This window comes from Anomaloglossus baeobatrachus, chromosome 8 (assembly GCF_048569485.1).
Source record: "Anomaloglossus baeobatrachus isolate aAnoBae1 chromosome 8, aAnoBae1.hap1, whole genome shotgun sequence".
NCBI classification, from domain to species: Eukaryota; Metazoa; Chordata; class Amphibia; order Anura; family Aromobatidae; genus Anomaloglossus; species Anomaloglossus baeobatrachus.
Window position 1 is genome coordinate 34903481 of NC_134360.1, and position 22887 is coordinate 34926367.

General features: G+C 51.4%; 1 protein-coding gene across 5 annotated transcripts in view; it reads left to right on the forward strand.

The window, feature by feature from the left end:
• Positions 1–22887, forward strand: part of MTMR14 (myotubularin related protein 14) — a 101109-nt gene that overhangs the window by 52955 nt on the left and 25267 nt on the right. For 3 of the 5 annotated variants that reach the window (XM_075321437.1, XM_075321433.1, XM_075321435.1), the window contains exons 15-17: positions 6504–6562; positions 6697–6835; positions 7797–7994. In XM_075321437.1, the coding sequence (XP_075177552.1) occupies positions 6504–6562; positions 6697–6835; positions 7797–7994 (396 nt within the window). The remainder of the gene's footprint in view (positions 1–6503; positions 6563–6696; positions 6836–7796; positions 7995–22887) is intronic. The other 2 variants (XM_075321434.1, XM_075321436.1) reach the window with 1 other exon arrangement.

Sequence of the window (22887 nt, forward strand, 5' to 3'; positions counted from 1 at the left end):
AAAACCAAGGGTGCTGGGGCACAGGTTTTTTTCTATGCTGCTTGTATTGCATGGGCTGCAGTGTGCATTTGTACTTGTGCTTGTATGCTATACATTGCACTGTATGGTCACTCTTCTGGGCTATATTCCCCTAGATGACTAGTCTACAGCAGCAGAAGAGCAGAGGTGCCAGGGCACAGGCTTCTATGCTGCTTGTATTGCTTGTGCTGCAGTGTTCATTTGTACTTTATGCTTGTATGCTATACATTGCACTGTACGGTCACCAATCTTGGCTATATACTTCTAGATGGCTAGTCGGCAGCGGCAAAAAAGCAACACAGATTTTCAGTGCTGTTTTTACTACATGGGATGCTGTTCATGACACCGTCCCATTGTGTGCATGCTCCCCTGTAGCACTTCGTCTGCCAGGGTCTCTAGCACTTCGTCTGCCGGGGTCTCTACTAGTCGTGGCCAAAGAAACCACCTGTCATCCCTGTCCAAGGACAGGGACGGAGTTGCAGTTTCGACAGATATATTGTCATAAGATAGAGACTTGCAGTCCAGACAGGCCATGGGCAATCTTCCTGACCAACCTCATTTGGAACGGGGGGGTCCCAGGAGGACTCTCTGTATGATAAGGCAGCTCTCCAGGACTTTGATCCTGACATCGCTATCAATCCGGATACACCGGATGGTAACGCCATACGGAATGATCCTATAGCGTCCATCAATGGAAGGTTGGATCTTTCTCCCTCAGCTCCCCCAGTGGAGGAGTCAGCTTCACAGCAGGAGAAGTCCCTTTTCAGTATCTCAAACGGATATTGAGTATTTTTCTGGCCACGCTGACTTCAGAGAAGCAGTCCAGAAACACCACGCTTACCAGATAAGCGTCTTCTCCAAACGTTTTTAAGATACACGTTATCCCTTTTCCCCTGACGTGGTCAAGCGCTGGACCCAGGGTCCAAAGGTGGATTCTCCAATCTCCAGGCTTGCGTCTAGAGCCATAGTTGCACTGGAGATGGGGCTTCACTTAAAGATGCCATTCACAGACAGATGGACTCTGGTTGAAATCTGTCTAGGAGGCTATCGGCGTGTCGGTTGCTCCGGCATTCACAGCCGTATAGGCAACCTAACCTTTTCAGCTGTTCTTGCGCAGCTGGCCTTGAGCACATGTACATCTGTACCGCAGAGGCGTCCGTAACTCCGCAATGTCTGCACTGCGACTTACCCTATTAATGCTGTCCTAAAAGTACAGTCGAGGTTTCGGTCCTTCCCAAGCTCGGGCAGGTCCCAATTGTCCTCGTGCAAAAGGGCTACAAAACCTCAGACGGGCTCAGATTCCGGCCGGGCTCAATCACGCCCAAGGAAGGCAGCCGGAGGAACCGCTACCAAGGCGGTCTCCTCATGACTCTCAGCTCTCTCTCTCTCTCCGCATCCGCGGTTGATGGCAGACTCCCCCGCCTTTGGCGACATTTAGCTGCCACAGGTCACAGACCGGTGGGTGACGGACATTGTGCTCACGTGCACAGGACAGTGTTCTGTTCTCGTCCTCCGACTCCATTCTTCAGAACGGCCCCACCTCCCCACCGAGCAGATGCCCTGCTGCAGGCGGTGGACGCTCTAAGAGCAGAAGGAGTGGTGATCCCTGTCCCCCCTCAGGAACGAGGGCGAGGGTTTGTACTCCAATCTCTTTGTGGCTCCAAAAAAGGACGGCTCCTTCCGTCCTGTTCTGGACCTAAAACTGCTCAATAAGCATGCGAACGCCAGGCGGTTCCGGATGGAATCCCTCCGATCCGTCATTACCTCAATGTCTCGAGGAGACTTCCTTGCCTCAACAGACATCAAAGATGCCTATCTCCACGTGCCAATTGCTACGGAGCACCAACGTTTTCTACGTTTTGTGATAGGAGACGACCATCTTCAGTTCGTAGCTCTGCCATTCGGTCTGGCGACAGCCCCACGGGTGTTCACCAAGGTCATGGCAGCAGTGGTAGCAGTCTTGCACTCTCAGGGACACCCGGTGATCCCTTACTTGGACGATCTACTCGTCAAAGCACCCTCCCTCGAGGCATGACAACGCAGCCTGAATGTTACGCTGGAGACTCTCCAGACTTTCGGGTGGATCATCAATTTGGCAAGGTCAAATCGGTCACCGACTCAATCACTAACGTATCTCGGCATGGAGTTCACACTCTATCAGCGATAGTGAAGCTTCCGCTGAACAAGCAGCGTTCACTGCAAACAGAGGTGCAGTCTCTCCTTCAAGGCCAGTCGCACCCCTTAAGGCGCCTCATGCACTTCCTAGGGAAGATGGTGGCAGCCATGGAGGCAGTTCCCTTTGCGCAGTTTCATCTGCGCCAACTGCAAGGGGACATTCTCCGCCAATGGGACGGGCAGTCAACCTCCCTGGACAGGAAAGTCTCCCTTTCCCAGACGGCCAAGGACTCTCTGCAATGGTGGCTTATTCCCACCTCATTGTCACAGTGAAGATCCTTCCTACCCCCATCCTGGGCAGTGGTCACGACAGATACGAGTCTGTCAGGGTGGGGAGCAGTTTGTCTCCGCCACAGGGCTCAGGGGACGTGGACTCAGCAGGAGTCCACCCTTCAGATCAATGTTCTGGAAATCGGGGCAGGGTATCTTACCCTACTAGCTTTCCAGCAGTGGCTAGAAAGAGAGCAGATCCGAATCCAGTCGGACAACTCCACAGCGGTGGCATACATCAACCACCAAGGGGGGACGCGCAGTCGGCAAGCCTTCCAGGAAGTCCGGCGAATCCTCATGTGGGTGGAGGACACAGCATCCACCATATCCGCAGTTCACATCCCGGGCGTAGAAAACTGGGAAGCAGACTTCCTCAGTCGCCAGGGTATGGACGCAGGGGAATGGTCCCTTCACCCGGACGTGTTTCAGGAAATCTGTCGCCGCTGGGGGGTGCCGGACGTCGACCTAATGGCGTCTCGGCACAACAACAAGGTCCCGGCATTTATGGCACGATCGCGCGATCACAGAGCTCTGGCGGCAGACGCCTTAGTGCAAGATTAGTCGCAGTTCCGGCTCACATATGTGTTTCCACCTCTGGCACTCTTGCCCAGAGTACTGCGCAAAAAATCAGATCCGATTGCAGCCGCGTCATACTCGTCGCCCCAGACTGGCCGAGGAGATCGTGGTACCCGGATCTGTGGCATCTCACGGTCGGCCGACCGTGGTCACTACCAGGCTGGCCAGACTTACTGTCCCAAGGGCCGTTTTTCCATCGGAATTCTGCGGCCCTGAACCTGACTGTGTGGCCATTGAGTCCTGGATCCTAGCGTCTTCAGGATTATCCCAAGGGGTCGTTGCCACCATGAAACAGGCTAGGAAGTCCACCTCTGCTAAGATCTACCACAGAACGTGGAAGATTTTCTTAACCTGGTGCTCGGCTCAGGGAGTGTCTCCCTGGCCATTTGCATTGCCTACTTTTCTTTCCTTCCTGCAATCGGGGTTAGAAAAGGGCTTGTCGCTCGGCTTCCTTAAGGGGGAAGTCTCGGCACTATCCGTGTTTTTTCAGAAGCGTCTAGCACGTCTTTCTAAGGTGCGCACGTTCCTACAGGGGGTCTGTCATATCGTACCCCCGTACAAGCGGCCGTTAGATCCATGGGATCTCAACAGGGTATTAGTTGCTCTCCAGAAGCCGCCTTTCGAGCCTCTGAAGGAAGTTTCCTTTCTCGCCTGTCACAGCAGGTGGCGTTTCTCGTTGCGATCACATCGCTTCGGCGAGTGTCTGAGCTGGCAGCTCTGTCATCCAAGGCTCCCTTCCTGGTGTTCCACCAGGACAAGGTAGTGCTGCGCCCCATTCCGGAGTTTCTCCCTAAGGTCGTATCCTCATTTCATCTTAATCAGGATATATCCTTGCCTTCCTTTTGTCCTCATCCGGTTCACCGGTATGAAAAGGACTTACGTTTGTTAGATCTGGTGAGAGCACTCAGACTCTACATTTCCCGCACGGCGCCCATGCGCCGTTCCGATGCACTTTTTGTCCTTGTCGCTGGTCCGCGCAAGGGGTTGCAGGATTCTAAAGCCACCCTGGCTCGATGGATCAAAGAACCAATTCTAGAGGCCTACCGTTCTGCGGGGCTTCCGGTTCCTTCAGGGCTAAAAGCCCACTCAACCAGAGCCGTGGGTGCGTCCTGGGCATTACGACACCAGGCTTCGGCTCAACAAGTGTACCAGGCAGCTACCTGGTCCAGTCTGCACACTTTCACCAAGCATTATCAGGTGCATACCTATGCTTCGGCGGATGCCAGCTTAGGTAGAAGAGTCCTGCAGGCGGCAGTGACACCCCCGTAGGGGAGGGCTGTTTTGCAGCCCTAACATGAGGTATTTCTTTACCCACCCAGGGACAGCTTCTGGACGTCCCAATCGTCTGGGTCTCCCAATAGAGCGCTGAAGAAGAAGGGAATTTTGTTACTTACCGTAAATTCCTTTTCTTCTAGCTCTTATTGGGAGACCCAGCACCCGCCCTGTTGTCCTTCGGGATGTTTTTGTTGTTTGCGGGTACACATGTTGTTCATGTTGAACGGTTTTTCAGTTCTCCGATGTTACTCGGAGTTAATTTGTTTAAACCAGTTATTGGCTTTCCTCCTTCTTGCTTTGGCACTAAAACTGGAGAACCCGTGATACCACTGGGGGTGTATAGCCAGAAGGGGAGGGGCCTTGCACTTTTTAGTGTAGTGCTTTGTGTGGCCTCCGGAGGGCAGTAGCTATACCCCAATCGTCTGGGTCTCCCAATAAGAGCTAGAAGAAAAGGAATTTACGGTAAGTAACAAAATTCCCTTCTTTAAAACCTTTTTTTCCATTTATTGCTGGTTATGTAACATCTCTTTAGAAATCCTGCACTTTTCACACTGGCTACTGAGTCTGAAATTGAGCTTATTTGTCTTGTTCTATATGGATAACGTGTCAGTATTCTCTTTATCACAACATGTACAATGTAACATATCACAGGTCACCTCCTCCCTCTCCTGTACAATGACTAACTCCTCTATCTACAGCACATAACTTACCATTCACAATCGGTGATGTCACAGCTTACCGCCTCCTGTACAATGACTGATAACACCTCTATATACAGTAGATAACACAGGATCCATCATTCACAATCGATAGCACAGCTCACCTCCTCCTCCTGTACAATGTCTGATAACACATCTGTATACAGTAGATAACACCGGGTTCAACATTCACAATAGGTGATGTCACAGCTCAACTCCTCCTTTACAATGACTGATAACACCTCTATATACAGTAGATAACACAGAATCTACCATTCACAATAAGTGATGTCACAGCTCACCTTCTCCTTTACAATGACTGATAACACCTCTATATACAGTCGATAACACAGGGTTCAACATTCACAATCGATATCACAGCTCACCTCCTCCTCCTGTATAATGATTGATAACACCTCTATATAGAGTAGATGGCACAGGATCCCTCCTTGACAATAGATAATGTCAAAGCTCACCACCTCCTCCTCAAGACGTCTGTGTGTTTTTATTGGTAATTCTTTTAAGACCTAATCCTGACATTAAGCTGTTGGTCATCTTCTGATGACAAATTCCCTTTTTAAAAGGGTCTTTAAAGGGGCAACAAAAGTGGGTTTTCTAAACATGGCAACTCCCCCTTTTTTAATATTTCTGATTTGTGGAATTTCCAGGACTTCATTGCAGTAAACCTTTTACCAGTCAAACCTCCGTAGTGCTGAAATTGGCTGATAACCGTGAACAGTAGATTTAATCAACCACACAACAAATGGGGAAAATAGATTGAATGTAAATGGGTGAGAAGTGAGAGTAGGTGGGGGAGAAGCCAATACCCACAGCCCCCCAATTCTCCCCCCCCCCCCCCCAATAATGTAAAAAAGGCTCACATGTAGGTGCCCCCCCCCCTCGAGTCCTCCTGGTCACAGACGCACAACCTCTTGTGCCGACACCACACATTATTTGCCCAGACCTTATTTTGTAATATCAGACAAACTTACTCCATAGGGGGATGAAGCGGCCACTATCCCCCCGCTGTTAAGTCTTTCCTCCACGAATTCTCACGTCGATTGCTTCTCTACTGCCCCCACCCCGGAGATGAAGCGGACAGTCACGTACGATCACCGCCGCTCCCCAAAGGCAGCACGAGCAGGTTATTCTCCACCTCGTCTCAACCCCACAACCAAAAAGTCTTAGGGGCAGGTGAGATCAGTCACTTAAACCCAGACAAAGCCCCTTTTAACACTCAACCAATTATTTTGCTCCTTCACTTTATTGTCTCCTCTTGTTAATCTTGGATAAGAGGCGGCTAATATTTCTTTAATATCTCGGCTCTTCCCCAAACCATGATGTTTACCAAATGGGGGTCATTGTAAAGAACGCGACAGGCGCCGCATTCCCCCAATACTTCTTAATGTTGTGCAGCTTTACTATTATATTTGGTTGTTGAGGACTAACCCCCAATTTTCCTTTCCTGTAATATTCACCTTTTTTTCGCAGGCGGAAAAGTTCGCAGCCTCGGGATCCGGGTCTGACGGCAGAGGATTTCTGTGCACTAAGTAGGTAGTGTTGTATTTCACTGTAATGTTATAATGTAGTGGATAAACCTCTACAAATGTCTCCTGACCCAATTGGTGCCCGACTAAAAGGGATTTGACTGTATTTTGTGGATTATATCCGCTTCTGCCACCAGAACCTCGGGACCGTGGCAGCGCCACCAGCCTGAGCAGCGACTTCTCGGTTATTACTGAAGATTCCCCCAGTGCCTTCGGAAATACGAACTGTGAATCTGTAGATCTGATCAACTTCGGAGCTCAGAGCCACGCAATCTGGTGAGTAACGGGCAGCGGGGTGGGGGGGGATGTGTTATTAAAGGGGGTCTCTGGCCTTATGGTATTGAGGTCTTATCGTCTGGTCATGGTGGGAAATGAGCTGCAGCGTCGCAAAGCCAGAAAACCCCTTTAATGTATTGACTTTTAGTGTCCTCCATACCAGCCTTAGCTATAAGAGGGTGCCCACGTCCCGGCGGCGCACGCAGGTGGCCCACGTCCCGGCGGCGCACGCAGGTGGCCCACGTCCCGGCGGCGCACGCAGGTGGCCCACGTCCCGGCGGCGCACGCAGGTGGCCCACGTCCCGGCGGCGCACGCAGGTGGCCCACGTCCCGGCGGCGCACGCAGGTGCCCTCGTCCCAGCGGCGCAGGCAGGTGCCCTTATGTTGGCGGCGCAGGCAGGTGCCCTCATGTTGGCGGCGCAGGCAGGTGCCCTCATGTTGGCGGCGCACGCAGGTGGCTACATCCCGGCGGCGCACGCAGGTGGCCGTGCCACATCCCCGCGGTGCAGGTCCCACCTCTAGGACTGAACCTATCTTGGCAGTGGCGCCCCATCTTGTATTTCCAGTGCCCTTATGACAAGCGTGAAAAAGGACGGAAGTGTTGACCTGATCCCGCACTGCTGGTTTGGGTGTCTTAATCCCCTTAAACTATTGGAAAATGATTATCACATGTGGAAAGGTTGCACGTCACAATCTAACAATGGTTTTTCCAGCTATATAATTACATGGTGACTTAAAGGGATTGTCCAGTCATAGTACATTGATGACTTTTCGTTGGAATAGGTCATTAATATCAGACTGGTGTCGGTCCGATGCCCCCCATGATCTGTTTTTACAAGCTGAATATAAACACATTGCGCAGAGTTGCGTTGCAGGGCTTGTATTTTCGGATCGGTGGAGGGACCCGGGGGTCGGACCTCCAACTCTCTATTGGTTTAATTGCTGTCCTTTTGCCTGCCAGGAAGAAGACTCATACCTCCTCCCCACAGGCAGCGGTCTGGAACCGGACGTCCGAAGACCACCTGCTCCTGCCATCAGGAATGGAGGCCAAATCTTCCAGCTCCTCCTCGTCCAACCATTCGGACATCTTCCTGAGAGCGGGGAGCAGTCCCCTGGAGGTGCCGCAGCGCAGGTGGGACGCGTGTCGGGCCATTCCTCCGTACGTGGGACTTACATTTATATAGTTTGTCGCTTTCTGTCGTTATGGTTATGTTTTATGATTGTAGAACAACTCATGGGTTTATAGTGTGGGCAGGTGGGGAACGTAGGAGTATATGTGAGAGGGACTGCAATAATCGGACCCCCCCCCCGTATATACAGTGACCTTCCTGGTGGCTCAAGCTCTGATACATGCGTATGTTCTGTACAGATGGATATTTTTTTGCCAGATAATTTTGTCATAATTTTTTTTTTTTTTTTTTTATTTTTCCTCTGCGCCTCCCTGTCTTTGTCTCTGGACCCTCCCCCGGCGCCTGCCGCTCTTTGGACCAACCCCTCCCCGGCCCCTGTCGCTCTCTGGACCCCCTCCCCTCTTCCCCGGCCCTTGTCGCGCTCTCTGGACCATCCCCGGCGCCTGTCGCGCTCTCTGGACCATCCCTGGCGCCTGTTGTGCTCTCTGGACCATCCCCGGCGTCTGTCGCGCTCTCTGGACCATCTTCGGCGTCTGTCGCGCTCTCTGGACCATCCCCGGCGCCTGTCGCGCTCTCTGGACCATCCCTGGCGCCTGTCGCTCTCTCTGGACCATCCCTGGCGCCTGTCGCTCTCTCTGGACCATCCCTGGCGCCTGTCGCTCTCTCTGGACCATCCCCGGCGCCTGTCGCTCTCTCTGGACCATCCCCGGCGCCTGTCGCGCTCTCTGGACCATCCCTGGCGCCTGTCGCGCTCTCTGGACCATCCCTGGCGCCTGTCGCTCTCTCTGGACCATCCCTGGCGCCTGTCGCTCTCTCTGGACCATCCCTGGCGCCTGTCGCTCTCTCTGGACCATCCCTGGCGCCTGTCGCTCTCTCTGGACCATCCCTGGCGCCTGTCGCTCTCTCTGGACCATCCCCGGCGCCTGTTGCTCTCTCTGGACCATCCCCGGCGCCTGTCGCGATCTCTAGTAGACACCCCCCCCCCTCCCGGCGCCTGTCGCTCTCTAGACCCCCCCCCCCTCCCGGCGCCTGTCGCTCTCTAGACCCCCCCCCCCTCCTGGCGCCTGTCGCTCTTTGGACCCTTCCGGCGCCTGTCGCTCTCTGGGCCCCCCCCCCACTTCCCTCTCGGCGCCTGTCTTTCTCTGGACCCCCTCCCCACCTGCGCCTGTCGCTCTCTGGACCCTCCCGGCGCTTGTCAGTCTCTGGGCAAGGTGCATAATGTTTCTCTGTTCACTGTTGGGCAGCGAACCGAAAGAGCTTTCTGACCTGCTTCCTTTTGCAAGGAAAGTAAGAAGAGCCTGCAGTGTTGGCTGCCATAGGGGGAAGGAGACTGATTCTGTCCAGCAGCACCAAGGCAGACCCATGGAAGCAAAAACTATGCTGCAAAGCAATCCTATGAAACGTCCATTGTGAAGATGATACACCCAGATCACCAAAATTAGTATTATCCTCTGAATTCTGTTTTCTGTAAGTGTGGACAACAAGCTCAATGACTGTTTCCCATGCCATCAGCAGTGCTTGCCATCTTATTGTGCATGTAATCACTGGTTTCTCTCTGGTCTTGCTGAAGCCTTCACTTTTTTTTATAAACATTTCCTAAAAACTGGAATTTTTCATTGCTGGAATGAGCTTTGCCCGGACGTTGGTTGACATCTGACGTCCCGGAGAAGAGGTAGGAGCGTAATCTGCTTACATAACGCCTCATTACTGGAGCTCATGTGCCGACGATGCCGGGGATGAGTGGCTTACTCCGCGGTCTGATTGCAGCTGACCCTGCAGCTGTCTGACGCTGAGTCCCGATTTTACGGCCAGTTAGTCTCTGTATTTCCAGCTCCCATAACACAACACCGCTCTCCGGTCCCCAGCGGCGATACTGCGGCATGTCAGCAGCGAGTTGGCGTGTGTTTAAGTAATGGCAGGTGCGGTGTGTACTGGAGCCGCGGCCGCCGCTCCCCGCACATTCCCTATTCCCAGATTAGCACACACAGATGAAGGCTGACCTCATTTTACGGTGGAGGTTGTTTTTTTTTCCCCTTTGATCCAAGAACATTATGCTACAATATCAAGATGAAATGTGGATCCACTCCCTGGATAAAGAAAATCTATAGTGTCGACTCGTGGGATTGTCTTATCATGGGACTTTATTTTTGTGTTTTAAATTGCATTTGTTGTTCCGACTGATGTCCTTCTGCCGTTCATAGAAAAGAAAATATATATCTTCTACAATCACGGAAAACTCTGCAAACAGAAGTATTGGGACACACGTCTTCCCTCCGGTTCTTCGCCCCCTCCTCCTCTGCATGCTGTCTGTGATACAACGTCCGGTGGTGCAGAGCTCACTGATATCAGCGCATCCTGTAATAGGAGCCACCGGGGTAACAAGTCCGTTCATTACATTTCTTCCCTCCTAATTATTACACAATCACCTGTGAGTGATATTATTGAGAAGTTGAAGGAAATGCAATAACTCAGCCATGAAATGGAGACCATGTTACGTTACAGAGTGAGGGGCCAAGTGCTGAGGAGCAGATGGCAGAAAAGTCACCACCGAGCTGCTGACTCCACAACTGCAGAGTCCAGACCTCCTTTGGTAATATCAGCACAAACACTGCACCCACCGGGGGCTTCATGGCCGAACAGCTGCAGCTGTACGTGGCCAGGCACAATGCCGAGCCGTACGTCACCAGGCACAATGCCGAGCCGTACGTCCCCAAGCACAATGCCGAGCCGTACGTCGCCAGGCACAATGCCGAGCCGTACGTCGCCAGGCACAATGCCGAGCCGTACGTCGCCAGGCACAATGCCGAGCCGTACGTCGCCAGGCACAATGCCGAGCCGTACGTCGCCAGGCACAATGCCGAGCCGTACGTCGCCAGGCACAATGCCGGGCCGTACGTCGCCAGGCACAATGCCGGGCCGTACGTCCCCAGGCACAATGCCGGGCCGTACGTCCCCAGGCACAATGCCGCGCCGTACGTCCCCAAGCACAATGCCGCGCCGTACGTCCCCAAGCACAATGCCGCGCCGTACGTCCCCAAGCACAATGCCGCGCCGTACGTCCCCAAGCACAATGCCGCGCCGTACGTCCCCAAGCACAATGCCGCGCCGTACGTCACCAGACACAATGCCGAGTGTCGGATGGAGCGGTGTAAAGCCTCCACCACTGGAATCAGGACGAGACGTATTCTGTGCAGTGACGGATCACACTTTTCTATCTGCATCTGATGGAGGAGTCTGGGTTTGGTGAATGGGGAATGTTACCCCTGAGTGCATTGTGCCCACTGTACAGATGGTGGAGGAGGCTGATGCTCTGGGCTGTTATCAGCTCGGCCTCTGCCCCTTCGTTCCAGTGAAGGGAAATGTTAATACTCCAGCACAAGACATTATGGACAATCAAAGCTTCCAGCGTTGTGGGACAGTTTGGGGGAAAGACCCTTTTTTGTTCACCATCACTGTGCCCAGTGCACACGGTCCATACAAACATGGAAGGGGCAGTGGAAGAATATGATGGCCGCACAGAGTATGGACCTCAGCCCCATCCAACAACTGGAATGGAGTCTGGGATCCTGGCCTTCTCCAACACCAGTGTCTCCTCACAGATGCTCTTCTAGATGAAGAGGCAAAAATTCCCACAGACGCCTCCAAAATCTTCACAGAAGAGTGGGAGCCGTTATATCCGCAGAGGGCCAACTCCATATTAATGTATATGGGTGTAGAAGAAGAGGTCGGAAAAGCTCCTCTAAATGTAATGTGGAGGGGGCATGCAGTCATGGCCGAAAGTGTTGGCACTCTTGAATTTCTCCCAGAAAATTATTATTGCAATTAAACATGTTTATTTCTATTGTGTGTTTTATTGAAACGGCACAAAAAAAAAATACGAACGAAAAAAAGTCAAATTGGACAAAATTTCACACACAACCCCAAAAATGGGCCGGACAAAATTGTTGCCACCTTTCCAAAATTGTGGTTCAACAAGTTTGTTTCAAGCATTTGCTGCTCGTTCAAACTCACCTGTGGTAAGTAACAAGTGTGGGCAATATGAAAATCATACCTGATACCAGATAAAAAGGGGAGAAGTTGACTCAATCTTTGCATTGTGTGTCTGTGTATCACACTAAGCATGGATAACAGAAAGAGGGGAAGAGAACTGTCTGAGAACTTGTAACCTTGAGATATTTTCAACAATTTTGGTTCTCAAGTCCATCTCCAGACATATTGAGGTTTCTTTTATCCACGATACGCACCATAATCAAGAAGTTTACAACCCATGGTACAGTAGCTAATCTACCTGGATGTACACGGCAGAGAAAAATTGATGAAAGATTGGAACGCAGGGTAGTCTAGGTGGTAGATAAGCGGCTCCAATGATGTTCCAAAGAAATTCAAGCTTTCCTGCAGGCTCAGGATGCATCAGTGTTGGTGTAAATTATCCGTCCACATCTGAATGAAATGCTATGGAGGAGACCCAGGAGGACGCCACTGCTGACAGAGACATAAAAAAGCTAGACTGCAGTTTGCAAAAATATAGGTGAGTAACCAAATTCTTTCTGGGAAAGCGTGTTGTGGACAGATGAGACCAAGGTAGGTCTTTTTGGTAAAGCAAATCATTCTACGGTTTGCTGAAAACTGAATGAGGCTACAAAGAAAAGAACACGGTACCTACAGTCACACATGGTGGAGGTCAGAGATGTTTTGGTGGTTTTGCTGCCTTGGGCACTAGATGTCCTGACTGTGTGCAAGACATCATGAAATTTGAAGATTACCAAAGCATTCTAGGTGACCATGTAGTGTCCAGTGTAAAAAAAAAAAACTGGGTGTATGTCCTAGGTCATGGGTCTTCCAGCAGGACAATGACCCCCAAACACTTCAAGAAGCCCCAGAAATGGATGGAAACAAGAGTGCTGAAGTGGCAGCAATGAGTCTATAACTACATTCCATAGACACCTGTGCAGAGATCATAAAATTATTGTTGGGAGAAGAGAAGACGCCTTCAGATATGAGACCTGGAGGAGTTTATAAAGAAGAGTCCAAGATTTCAGGTGAGAGGAGAAGAAGCGACTGATTGCCGTTATTTATTCCACATGGTAAAGGGTGTGCAAAAAAAAATACTAAGCTGAGGGGGACAACAAATTTTTTTTTTTTTTTTTTTTTCTGGTCCATTTTTGGAGTTTTGTGTGAAATTATGTCTTAATCTATCTTTTTGTTTGTGTTGCAATACACATCGGAAATGAACATGTATAAAAAAGCATGTGTACTTGCAATACTTTTCTGGGAGAAATACTTAAATGTCTGAAGCAATTTCAAGGGTGACAACTTTTATTTTTTTTTTTTTTTTGGCCTGTGGCTAGATTTATCTACACCTAGTGTCTTATTAGGGGAGAATTTAGATTTTATTAACTCTTCAGCAGCTTAGCTTTTCCCTGGAAACCATTGTCAAGTCGGTAAAAAAATTAAATAAATTAAATCAAGAATAATATAAAAGGAGAGTGGAAGGAGGAGGGAGATGCAGCTGCAGGATTCTGTAAGATTGCAGACCATGAGACTAAAGCGAGTGCTGCAGGTGAGGGACATTGTGCTCCAAGCACTCAACACAGATCTTCCATCATACTAGCATAGAAGATGATCCGATATGAACTTGATGATGATAATGATGATAATAATAATAATATATTATTTCTTTGTCGCTCCATTGGGAGACCCAGACAATTGGGTGTATAGGCTATGCCTCCGGAGGCCGCACAAAGTATTACACTTAAAAGTGTTAAGCCCCTCCCCTTCTGCCTATACACCCCCCGTGCTCCCACGGGCTCCTCAGTTTTTTGCTTTGTGCGAAGGAGGTCAGACACGCACGCACAGCTCCACAGATTGGTCAGCAGCAGCTGCTGACCATGTCGGATGGAAGAAAAGTGGGCCCATATAGGGCCCCCAGCATGCTCCCTTCTCACCCCACTCTTGTCGGCGGTGTTGTTAAGGTTGAGGTATCCATTGCGGGTACGGAGGCTGGAGCCCACATGCTGCTTTCCTTCCCCATCCCCCTCAGGGCTCTGGTGAAGTGGGATCCTATCGGTCTCCAGGCACTGAGACCGTGCTTCATCCACAACTCCTGGGAGACTGCTGGATAGCAGCCGGGTATCGTTCAGGGACATGGCCCTGCTACTTGGAGGTACTCTGTGTCCCCGTGGGGACCGCGCACAGCAACACTCCAGCATTGCTGGGTGTGCTAGTGCACCGGGGACCGCGGCGCTGACCGGGTTAATATGTGCCATTACACACTCAGCGCTGCTGAGTGTGTTTATGTATAGGGACTGCCGCACTAACCGCCGCTGCCAGGGAAACACTGCGGCGCGGCTGGGACTTGTAGTGCGCCGGGGACTTTCGCGCCGGCCGCGCTTTTACGGCGGCCGCGTTTATTACTAGAGTCCCCGGCTTTTTGCGGCCTAGTTTACTTTCCTCCCGCCCACAGCCCTGACAGGCAGGGGAAGGGCGGGACGCTGCACAGAACGAGCAGCACTGAGGGCTGGAGCATGCTTTGCATACTCCACCCCCCTCACTGTGCACAGTGCGGGCACCAGTTCCCGCACTTTCTGGGTCACGCCCACGGCTCCCTCCTCTCCTCAGGACGCCGGCAGCCATTCCTGTCAGCTCCTCGGACGCAGCAGAGGGGGACAAAGTCTGGGAGACTCAGGCAGGGACTCTGGTGGCCTCACAACCGCTTTAAGCGGGTGGTAAGCAGCACCTGTGGTGCTAGCCCCATTGTGCAGTAGTGTAACATTATATGTTTATGGTATACATATTTTACACTGTATGGTGCACAGTTGATTTCTGGCTATATACCCTATTGTGTTACTCAGGGAAGATAATAGCATGGCGCCCACGAAAGGCAGGGGTGCCAAAACACAGGCTTATTATGCTGCCTGCGCCGCATGTATGACCCCGCTACCGGCAGGTTCCACTGACCCTCATTGTGTACTGTTCGGCCCCTGTGGCACTTACTCAGCTAGAGCCTCTGCTAAGGGGGGCCCAGGGGGAGCCACCTGCTGACACTGTTCAGGTGACGGGGACAGAGTTTGCAAAACTGTCTGAGACTATGGCTAAGATACTAGAAGCCTTGCAGTCCAGGCCGGTATCTCAGCACAGGGACTCTGTTGAATCTTTGTCCCCTGGCCCACCTCAGTTGGACCAACAATGTCCTCCTGGGGTGTCTCATGGATCCCAGGCTGAGGGTTCTGACACAGACCCCGGCCCCAGACCGACTAAGCGAGCTCGCTTGACAATTCCCTTGACATCCTCATATTGTTCAGGGTCTCAGCGGGGGGAATCTCTAGTTGATGATGCGGACACAGCTGATCAGGATTCTGATCCTGAGGCCGCTCTCAATCTTGATACTCCGGACGGGGACGCCATAGTGAACGACCTTATTGCGTCCATCAATCGTATGTTGGATATTTCTCCCTCAGCTCCTCCGGTGGAGGAGTCAGCTTCACAGCAGGAGAAATTCCGTTTCAGGTTTCCCAAGCGTACACCGAGTATGTTTCTGGACCACTCTGATTTCAGAGAGGCAGTCCAGAATCACCATGCTTGTCCAGATAAGCGTTTTTCTAAGCGCCTTAAGGATACACGTTATCCCTTTCCCCCTGACGTGGTCAAAAGTTGGGCTCAGTGTCCCAAAGTGGATCCTCCAATCTCCAGACTGGCAGCTAGATCCATACTTGCAGTGGAAGACGGGGCTTCACTCAAAGATGCCACTGACAGGCAGATGGAGCTCTGGTTGAAATCAATCTATGAAGCTATCGGTGCTTCTTTTGCCCCAGCATTCGCAGCCGTATGGGCGCTGCAAGCTATCTCAGCAGGTCAAGCGCAAATCGACGCAGCCACACGCACGTCCGCGCCACAGGTGGCGTCCATAACCACACAGACTTCGGCATTTGCGTCTTACGCTATTAATGCTGTTCTGGACTCTGCGAGCCGTACGGCGGTTGCAGCCGCCAATTCGGTGGTACTCCGCAGGGCCTTGTGGCTACGGGAATGGAAGGCAGATTCTGTTTCCAAAAAGCGCTTAACCAGTTTGCCAATTTCTGCCAACCGATTGTTTGGCGAGCGTTTGGATGAAATCATCAAACAATCCAATCCAAGGGAAAGGATACATCCTTACCCCAGCCCAAACCGAAAATACCCCAACAGAGGAGGGGGCAGTCGAGTTTTCGGTCCTTTCGGGGCGCGGGCAGGTCCCAATTCTCCTCATCCACAAGGCCTCAGAAAGATCAAAGGAACTCTGATGCATGGCGGTCTAAGTCACGTCCTAAAAAGGCCACCGGAGGTGCCGCTACCAAAGCGGCTTCCTCATGACTTTCGGCCTCCCCACTCCGCATCTTCGGTCGGTGGCAGGCTCTCCCGCTTTTGCGACACCTGGCTGCCACGGGTAAAAGACCGTTGGGTGAGAGACATTCTGTCTCACGGTTACAAGATAGAGTTCACCTCTCGTCCCCCGACTCGATTCTTCAGGTCATCCCCGCCTCCCGAGCGAGCCGAGGCTCTTCTGCAGGCGCTGGGCACTCTGAAGGCAGAAGGAGTGGTGGTCCCTGTTCCTATTCAGCAACAGGGTCACGGTTTTTACTCCAACTTGTTTGTGGTCCCAAAGAAGGACGGGTCTTTCCGTCCTGTCCTGGACCTGAAACTTCTCAACAAACACGTAAAGACCAGGCGGTTCCGGATGGAATCCCTCCGCTCCGTCATCGCCTCAATGTCCCAAGGAGATTTCCTTGCATCGATAGATATCAAGGATGCATATCTCCACGTACCGATTGCTCCAGAGCACCAGCGCTTCTTGCGCTTCGCCATAGAAAACGAACACCTGCAGTTCGTGGCACTGCCGTTCGGCCTAGCAACAGCCCCACGGGTTTTCACCAAGGTTATGGCTACTGTAGTAGCGGTCCTCCACTCTCAGGGTCACTCGGTGATCCCGTACTTGGACGATCTGTTGATCAAGGCACCCTCTCTAGAGGCATGCCAACACAGCCTCGACGCTACCCTGGAGACTCTCCAGAGTTTCGGGTGGATCATCAATTTTCCAAAGTCAAATCTGACACCGGCCCAATCGCTGACATATCTTGGCATGGAGTTTCATACCCTCTCAGCGATAGTGAAGCTTCCACTGATCAAGCAGCGGTCACTACAGACAGGGGTACAATCTCTCCTTCAAGGCCAGTCACACCCCTTGAGGCGCCTCATGCACTTCCTGGGGAAGATGGTGGCAGCAATGGAGGCAGTTCCGTTCGCGCAGTTTCACCTGCGTCCACTTCAATGGGACATCCTACGCAAATGGGACAGGAAGCCGACGTCCCTCGACAGGAACGTCTCCCTCTCTCAGGCGACCAAAGCTTCCCTTCGGTGGTGGCTTCTTCCCACTTCATTATCGAAGGGGAAATCCTTCCTACCCCCATCCTGGGAGGTGGTCACGACGGACGCGAGTCTGTCAGGGTGGGGAGCGGTTTTTCTCCACCACAGGGCTCAGGGTACGTGGACCCAGCAAGAGTCCTCGCTTCAGATCAATGTGCTGGAAATACGGGCAGTGTATCTTGCCCTGAAGGCGTTCCAGCAGTGGCTGGAAGGCAAGCAGATCAGAATTCAGTCGGACAATTCCACAGCGGTGGCATACATCAATCACCAAGGCGGCACACGCAGTCGGCAAGCCTTCCAGGAAGTCCGGCGGATTTTGATGTGGGTGGAAGCCACGGCCTCCACCATCTCTGCAGTTCACATTCCAGGCGTGGAAAACTGGGAAGCAGACTATCTCAGTCGCCAGGGCATGGACGCAGGGGAATGGTCCCTTCACCCGGACGTGTTTCAGGAGATCTGTTGCCGCTGGGGGGTGCCGGACGTCGACCTCATGGCGTCCCGGCACAACAACAAGGTACCGGTGTTCATGGCACGGTCTCAAGATCCCAGAGCTCTGGCGGCAGACGCCTTAGTTCAGGATTGGTCGCAGTTTCAGCTCCCTTATGTGTTTCCTCCGCTGGCACTGTTGCCCAGAGTGTTACGCAAGATCAGGGCCGACTGCCGCCGCGTCATCCTCGTCGCTCCAGACTGGCCGAGGCGGTCGTGGTACCCGGATCTGTGGCATCTCACGGTCGGCCAACCGTGGGCACTACCAAACCGACCAGACTTGCTATCTCAAGGGCCGTTTTTCCATCTGAATTCTGCGGCCCTCAACCTGACTGTGTGGCCATTGAGTCCTGGATCCTAGCGTCTTCAGGGTTATCTCAAGAGGTCATTGCCACTATGAGACAGGCTAGGAAACCAACGTCCGCCAAGATCTACCACAGGACGTGGAAGATATTCCTGTCGTGGTGCTCTGCTCAGGGTTTTTCTCCCTGGCCTTTTGCCTTGCCCACTTTTCTGTCCTTCCTTCAATCTGGACTGGAAAAGGGTTTGTCGCTCGGCTCCCTTAAGGGACAAGTCTCAGCGCTCTCTGTGTTTTTCCAGAAGCGCCTAGCCAGACTTCCACAGGTACGCACGTTCCTGCAGGGGGTTTGTCACATCGTTCCTCCTTACAAGCGGCCGTTAGAACCCTGGGATCTGAACAGGGTGCTGCTGGTTCTTCAGAAACCACCATTCGAGCCAATGAGAGATATTTCTCTCTCACGCCTTTCGCAGAAAGTGGTTTTTCTAGTAGCAGTCACTTCACTTCGGAGAGTGTCTGAGCTAGCAGCGCTGTCATGCAAAGCCCCTTTCCTGGTGTTTCACCAGGACAAGGTGGTTCTGCGTCCGGTTCTGGAATTTCTCCCTAAGGTGGTATCCCCCTTTCATCTCAATCAGGATATCTCCTTACCTTCTTTTTGTCCTCATCCAGTTCACCAATGTGAAAAGGATTTGCACTTGTTAGATCTGGTGAGAGCACTCAGACTCTACATTTCTCGTACGGCGCCCCTGCGCCGCTCGGATGCACTCTTTGTCCTTGTCGCTGGCCAGCGTAAAGGGTCACAGGCTTCCAAATCAACCTTGGCTCGGTGGATCAAGGAGCCAATTCTCGAAGCCTACCGTTCGGCTGGGCTTCCAGTTCCCTCAGGGCTGAAGGCCCATTCTACCAGAGCCGTGGGCGCGTCCTGGGCTTTGAGGCACCAGGCTACGGCTCAGCAGGTGTGTCAGGCGACTACCTGGTCGAGCCTGCACATTTTCACGAAACACTATCAGGTGCATACCTATGCTTCGGCGGATGCCAGCCTAGGTAGACGAGTCCTTCAGGCGGCGGTTGCCCACCTGTAGGAAGAGGCCGTTTTACGGCTCTCTTACAAGGTATTATTTTACCCACCCAGGGACTGCTTTTGGACGTCCCAATTGTCTGGGTCTCCCAATGGAGCGACAAAGAAGAAGGGAATTTTGTTTACTTACCGTAAATTCCTTTTCTTCTAGCTCCAATTGGGAGACCCAGCGCCCGCCCCTGTTTTTTTGTGTACACATGTTGTTCATGTTGAATGGTTTCAGTTCTCCGATATTCCTTCGGATTGAAGTTACTTTAAACCAGTTTTTAATTCTTTTCCTCCTTCTTGCTTTTGCACCAAAACTGAGGAGCCCGTGGGAGCACGGGGGGTGTATAGGCAGAAGGGGAGGGGTTTAACACTTTTAAGTGTAATACTTTGTGCGGCCTCCGGAGGCATAGCCTATACACCCAATTGTCTGGGTCTCCCAATTGGAGCTAGAAGAAAAGGAATTTACGGTAAGTAAACAAAATTCCCTTCTTATTAATTAATAAGAAATTAATACTAATTATATATTCTAAAATATGTGCGCACGTGTGTGTGTATATGTATGTGCAAATATGTATGTATGTGTATATATGTGAGTGTATATATGTATATATACACATACACACATATATATTATATATATGCATATGTGTGTGTGTATTATATATGTGTATGTATGTGTGTGTGTGTGTGTGTGTGGTGTGTGTGTGTATTATATATGTGTATGTATGTGTGTGGTGTGTGTGTGTGTGTGTGTGTATGTGGATATATAATATATATATATATATATATATATATATATATATATATATATATATATATATATATATATATTTTAGACATGGTGTAAAGTGAAACAGACTCAGTTGCCCTTAGCAACCAATCAGATTCCACTTTTCATTCTTCAGACACTTTGGAAAATGAAAGGTGGAATCTGATTGGTTGCTAAGGGCAACTGAGTCTGCTTCACTTTACACCATGTCTGATAAACCTATTACACATACTGTCCACCTAGTTTCTGCACCCCTATTAATGTTAACCTTTTTTCTTTATAACAATTTGGATTTTTGCTATTTCAGTTTCATATATCTAATAACTGATGGACTGAGTGATATTTCTGGATTGAAATGAGGTTTATTGTACTAACAGAAAATGTGCAATCTGCATTTAAACAAAAATTTGACAGATTCAAAAGTATGGGCACCTCAACATAAAAGTGACATTAATATTTTGTAGATCCTCCTTTTGCAAAAATAACAGCCTCTAGTCGCTTCCTGTAGCTTTTAATGAGTTCCTGGATCCTGGATGAAGGTATATTTGACCATTCCTGTTTACAAAACAATTCCAGTTCAGGTAAGTTTGATGGTCGCCGAGCATGGACAGCCACTTCACATCATCCCACAGATTTTCAGTGATATTCAGGTCTGGGGACTGGGATGGCCATTCCAGAACATTGTAATTGTTCCTCTGTATGAATGCCTGAGTAGATTTGGAGCGGTGTTTTGGATCATTGTCTTGCTGAAATATCCATCCCCTGCGTAACTTCAACTTCTTCACTGATTCTTGCACATTATTGTCAAGAATCTGCTGATACTGAGTTAAATCCATGCGACCCTCAACTTTAACAAGATTCCCGGTGCCGGCATTGGCCTCACAGCCCCAAAGCATGATGGAACCTCCACCAAATTTTACTGTGGGTAGCAAGTGCTTTTCTTGGAATGCCGTGTTTTTTTGCCTCCATGCATAACGCCTTTTTGTATGACCAAACAACTCAATCTTTGTTTCATCAGTCCACAGGACCTTCTTCCAAAATGTAACTGGCTTGTCCAAATGTGCTTTCTTCGGCGCTCCATTGGGAGACCCAGACGATTGGGTGTATAGCACTGCCTCCGGAGGCCACACAAAGCATTACACTAAAAAGTGTAAGGCCCCTCCCCTTCTGGCTATACACCCCCAGTGGGATCACTGGCTCACCAGTTTTCTGCTTTGTGCGAAGGAGGTCAGACATCCACGCATAGCTCCACTGTTTAGTCAGCAGCAGCTGCTGACTATGTCGGATGGAAGAAAAGAGGGCCCATACTAGGGCCCCCAGCATGCTCCCTTCTCACCCCACTTTATGTCGGCGGTGTTTGTTAAGGTTGAGGTACCCATTGCGGGTACGGAGGCTGGAGCCCACATGCTGTTTTCCTTCCCCATCCCCCTGAGGGGCTCTGAGGAAGTGGGATCTTACCGGCCCACAAGCCCTGAGGCCGGGCTCCATCCACAGACCCATGGAACCTGCTGGATACGGAGCTGGGTACTGTTCAGGGACAAGGCCCTGCGACATTAAGGTACTCTGTGTCCCCGTATGTACAGGCCGCGCACACTCCAGACTTGCTGGGTGTGCTAGTGCGCCGGGGACAGTAGCGCTGCGCGCTGGGGTTATAGTCACTACAGTTTTTCTGTGTGACTTTATATGTTGGGGACTGCCGCGCCGGCCGCCCCTAGGCGGCGGCGCGGCTGCGACTTGTAGTGCGCCGGGGACTTAGCGACGACCGTGCTTTTACGACGGCGTCGCTTATAAATTTAGTCCCCGGCTTCTGCGGCCTAGCTCCGCTTCGTTCCCGCCCCCACCCTGTCAATCAGGGCAAGGGAGAGACGCTGTACCATTCATCAGCGCCGAGGGCTGGAGTCTTATTTACATGCTCCAGCCCTCTCACTGAGCACAGTGGGACGCAGGTTTCCCGCTCTTCGTCTGCACACGCCCAGGGCCCGCCCCTCTCCATAGGACGCCGGCAGCCATTCCTACATGCAGTCTGGCTGGAGAACGGACACAGGCTCTGGGAGACCCAGACAAGGGATTTCTGGCGACCACACACCCGCGTTAAGCGGGCGGTAAGCAGCACTTAAGTGCTGGCCCCACTAGTGCCACAGTGTTATATTTCTGTACCATATATATATATATTTTGCACTGTAAGGTCGCTTCTTGGCTGTATACCCCAATTGCTCTGAGGAGACGACAACATGTCATCTGCAAAACGCAAGGGTGCCAAGACACAGGCTGTGAGCGCTACTTGTGCCGCTTGTGGGGCTAATCTACCGGCAGGTTACAATGACCCCCATTGTGTGCAATGTTCGGTCCCTGTGCCACTTCGTCAGCCGGAGTCTATGGTGGTAGTGGCCCAGGCAGAGTCGCCGGTGAACCCTGTCCCGGTGACGGGGACAGAGTTTGCAGTTTTTGCTGACAGGATGTCTGTCACTTTGACAAAGATCCTAGAGACCTTGCAGGCCAGGCCAGTTACTCAGTCCATGGACAATGCTGCGGCAATGTTCCCCGGTCCCCCTCAGTTTGAGTTAATCCGTGCTTCAAGGGGATCCCAGGCATCTCAGCCTGACGGCTCTGATTCAGATGACAGTCCCAGACAGCCTAAGCGTGCTCGCTGGGAGAGACCCTCCACGTCATCACGCGGATCAGGGTCTCAGCGAGAAGAGTCTCTACATGATGAGACAGAGGAGGGGGATCAGGAGTCTAATCCTGAAACCGCTCTCAATCTGGATACTCCTGATGGTGACGCCATGGTAAATGACCTTATAGGGGCCATCAATAGTCTATTGGAAATTTCTCCCCCTGCCCCTTCTGCAGAGGAGGCAGCTGCACAGCAGGAGAAGTTCCATTTCAGGTATCCCAAGCCTAAACTGA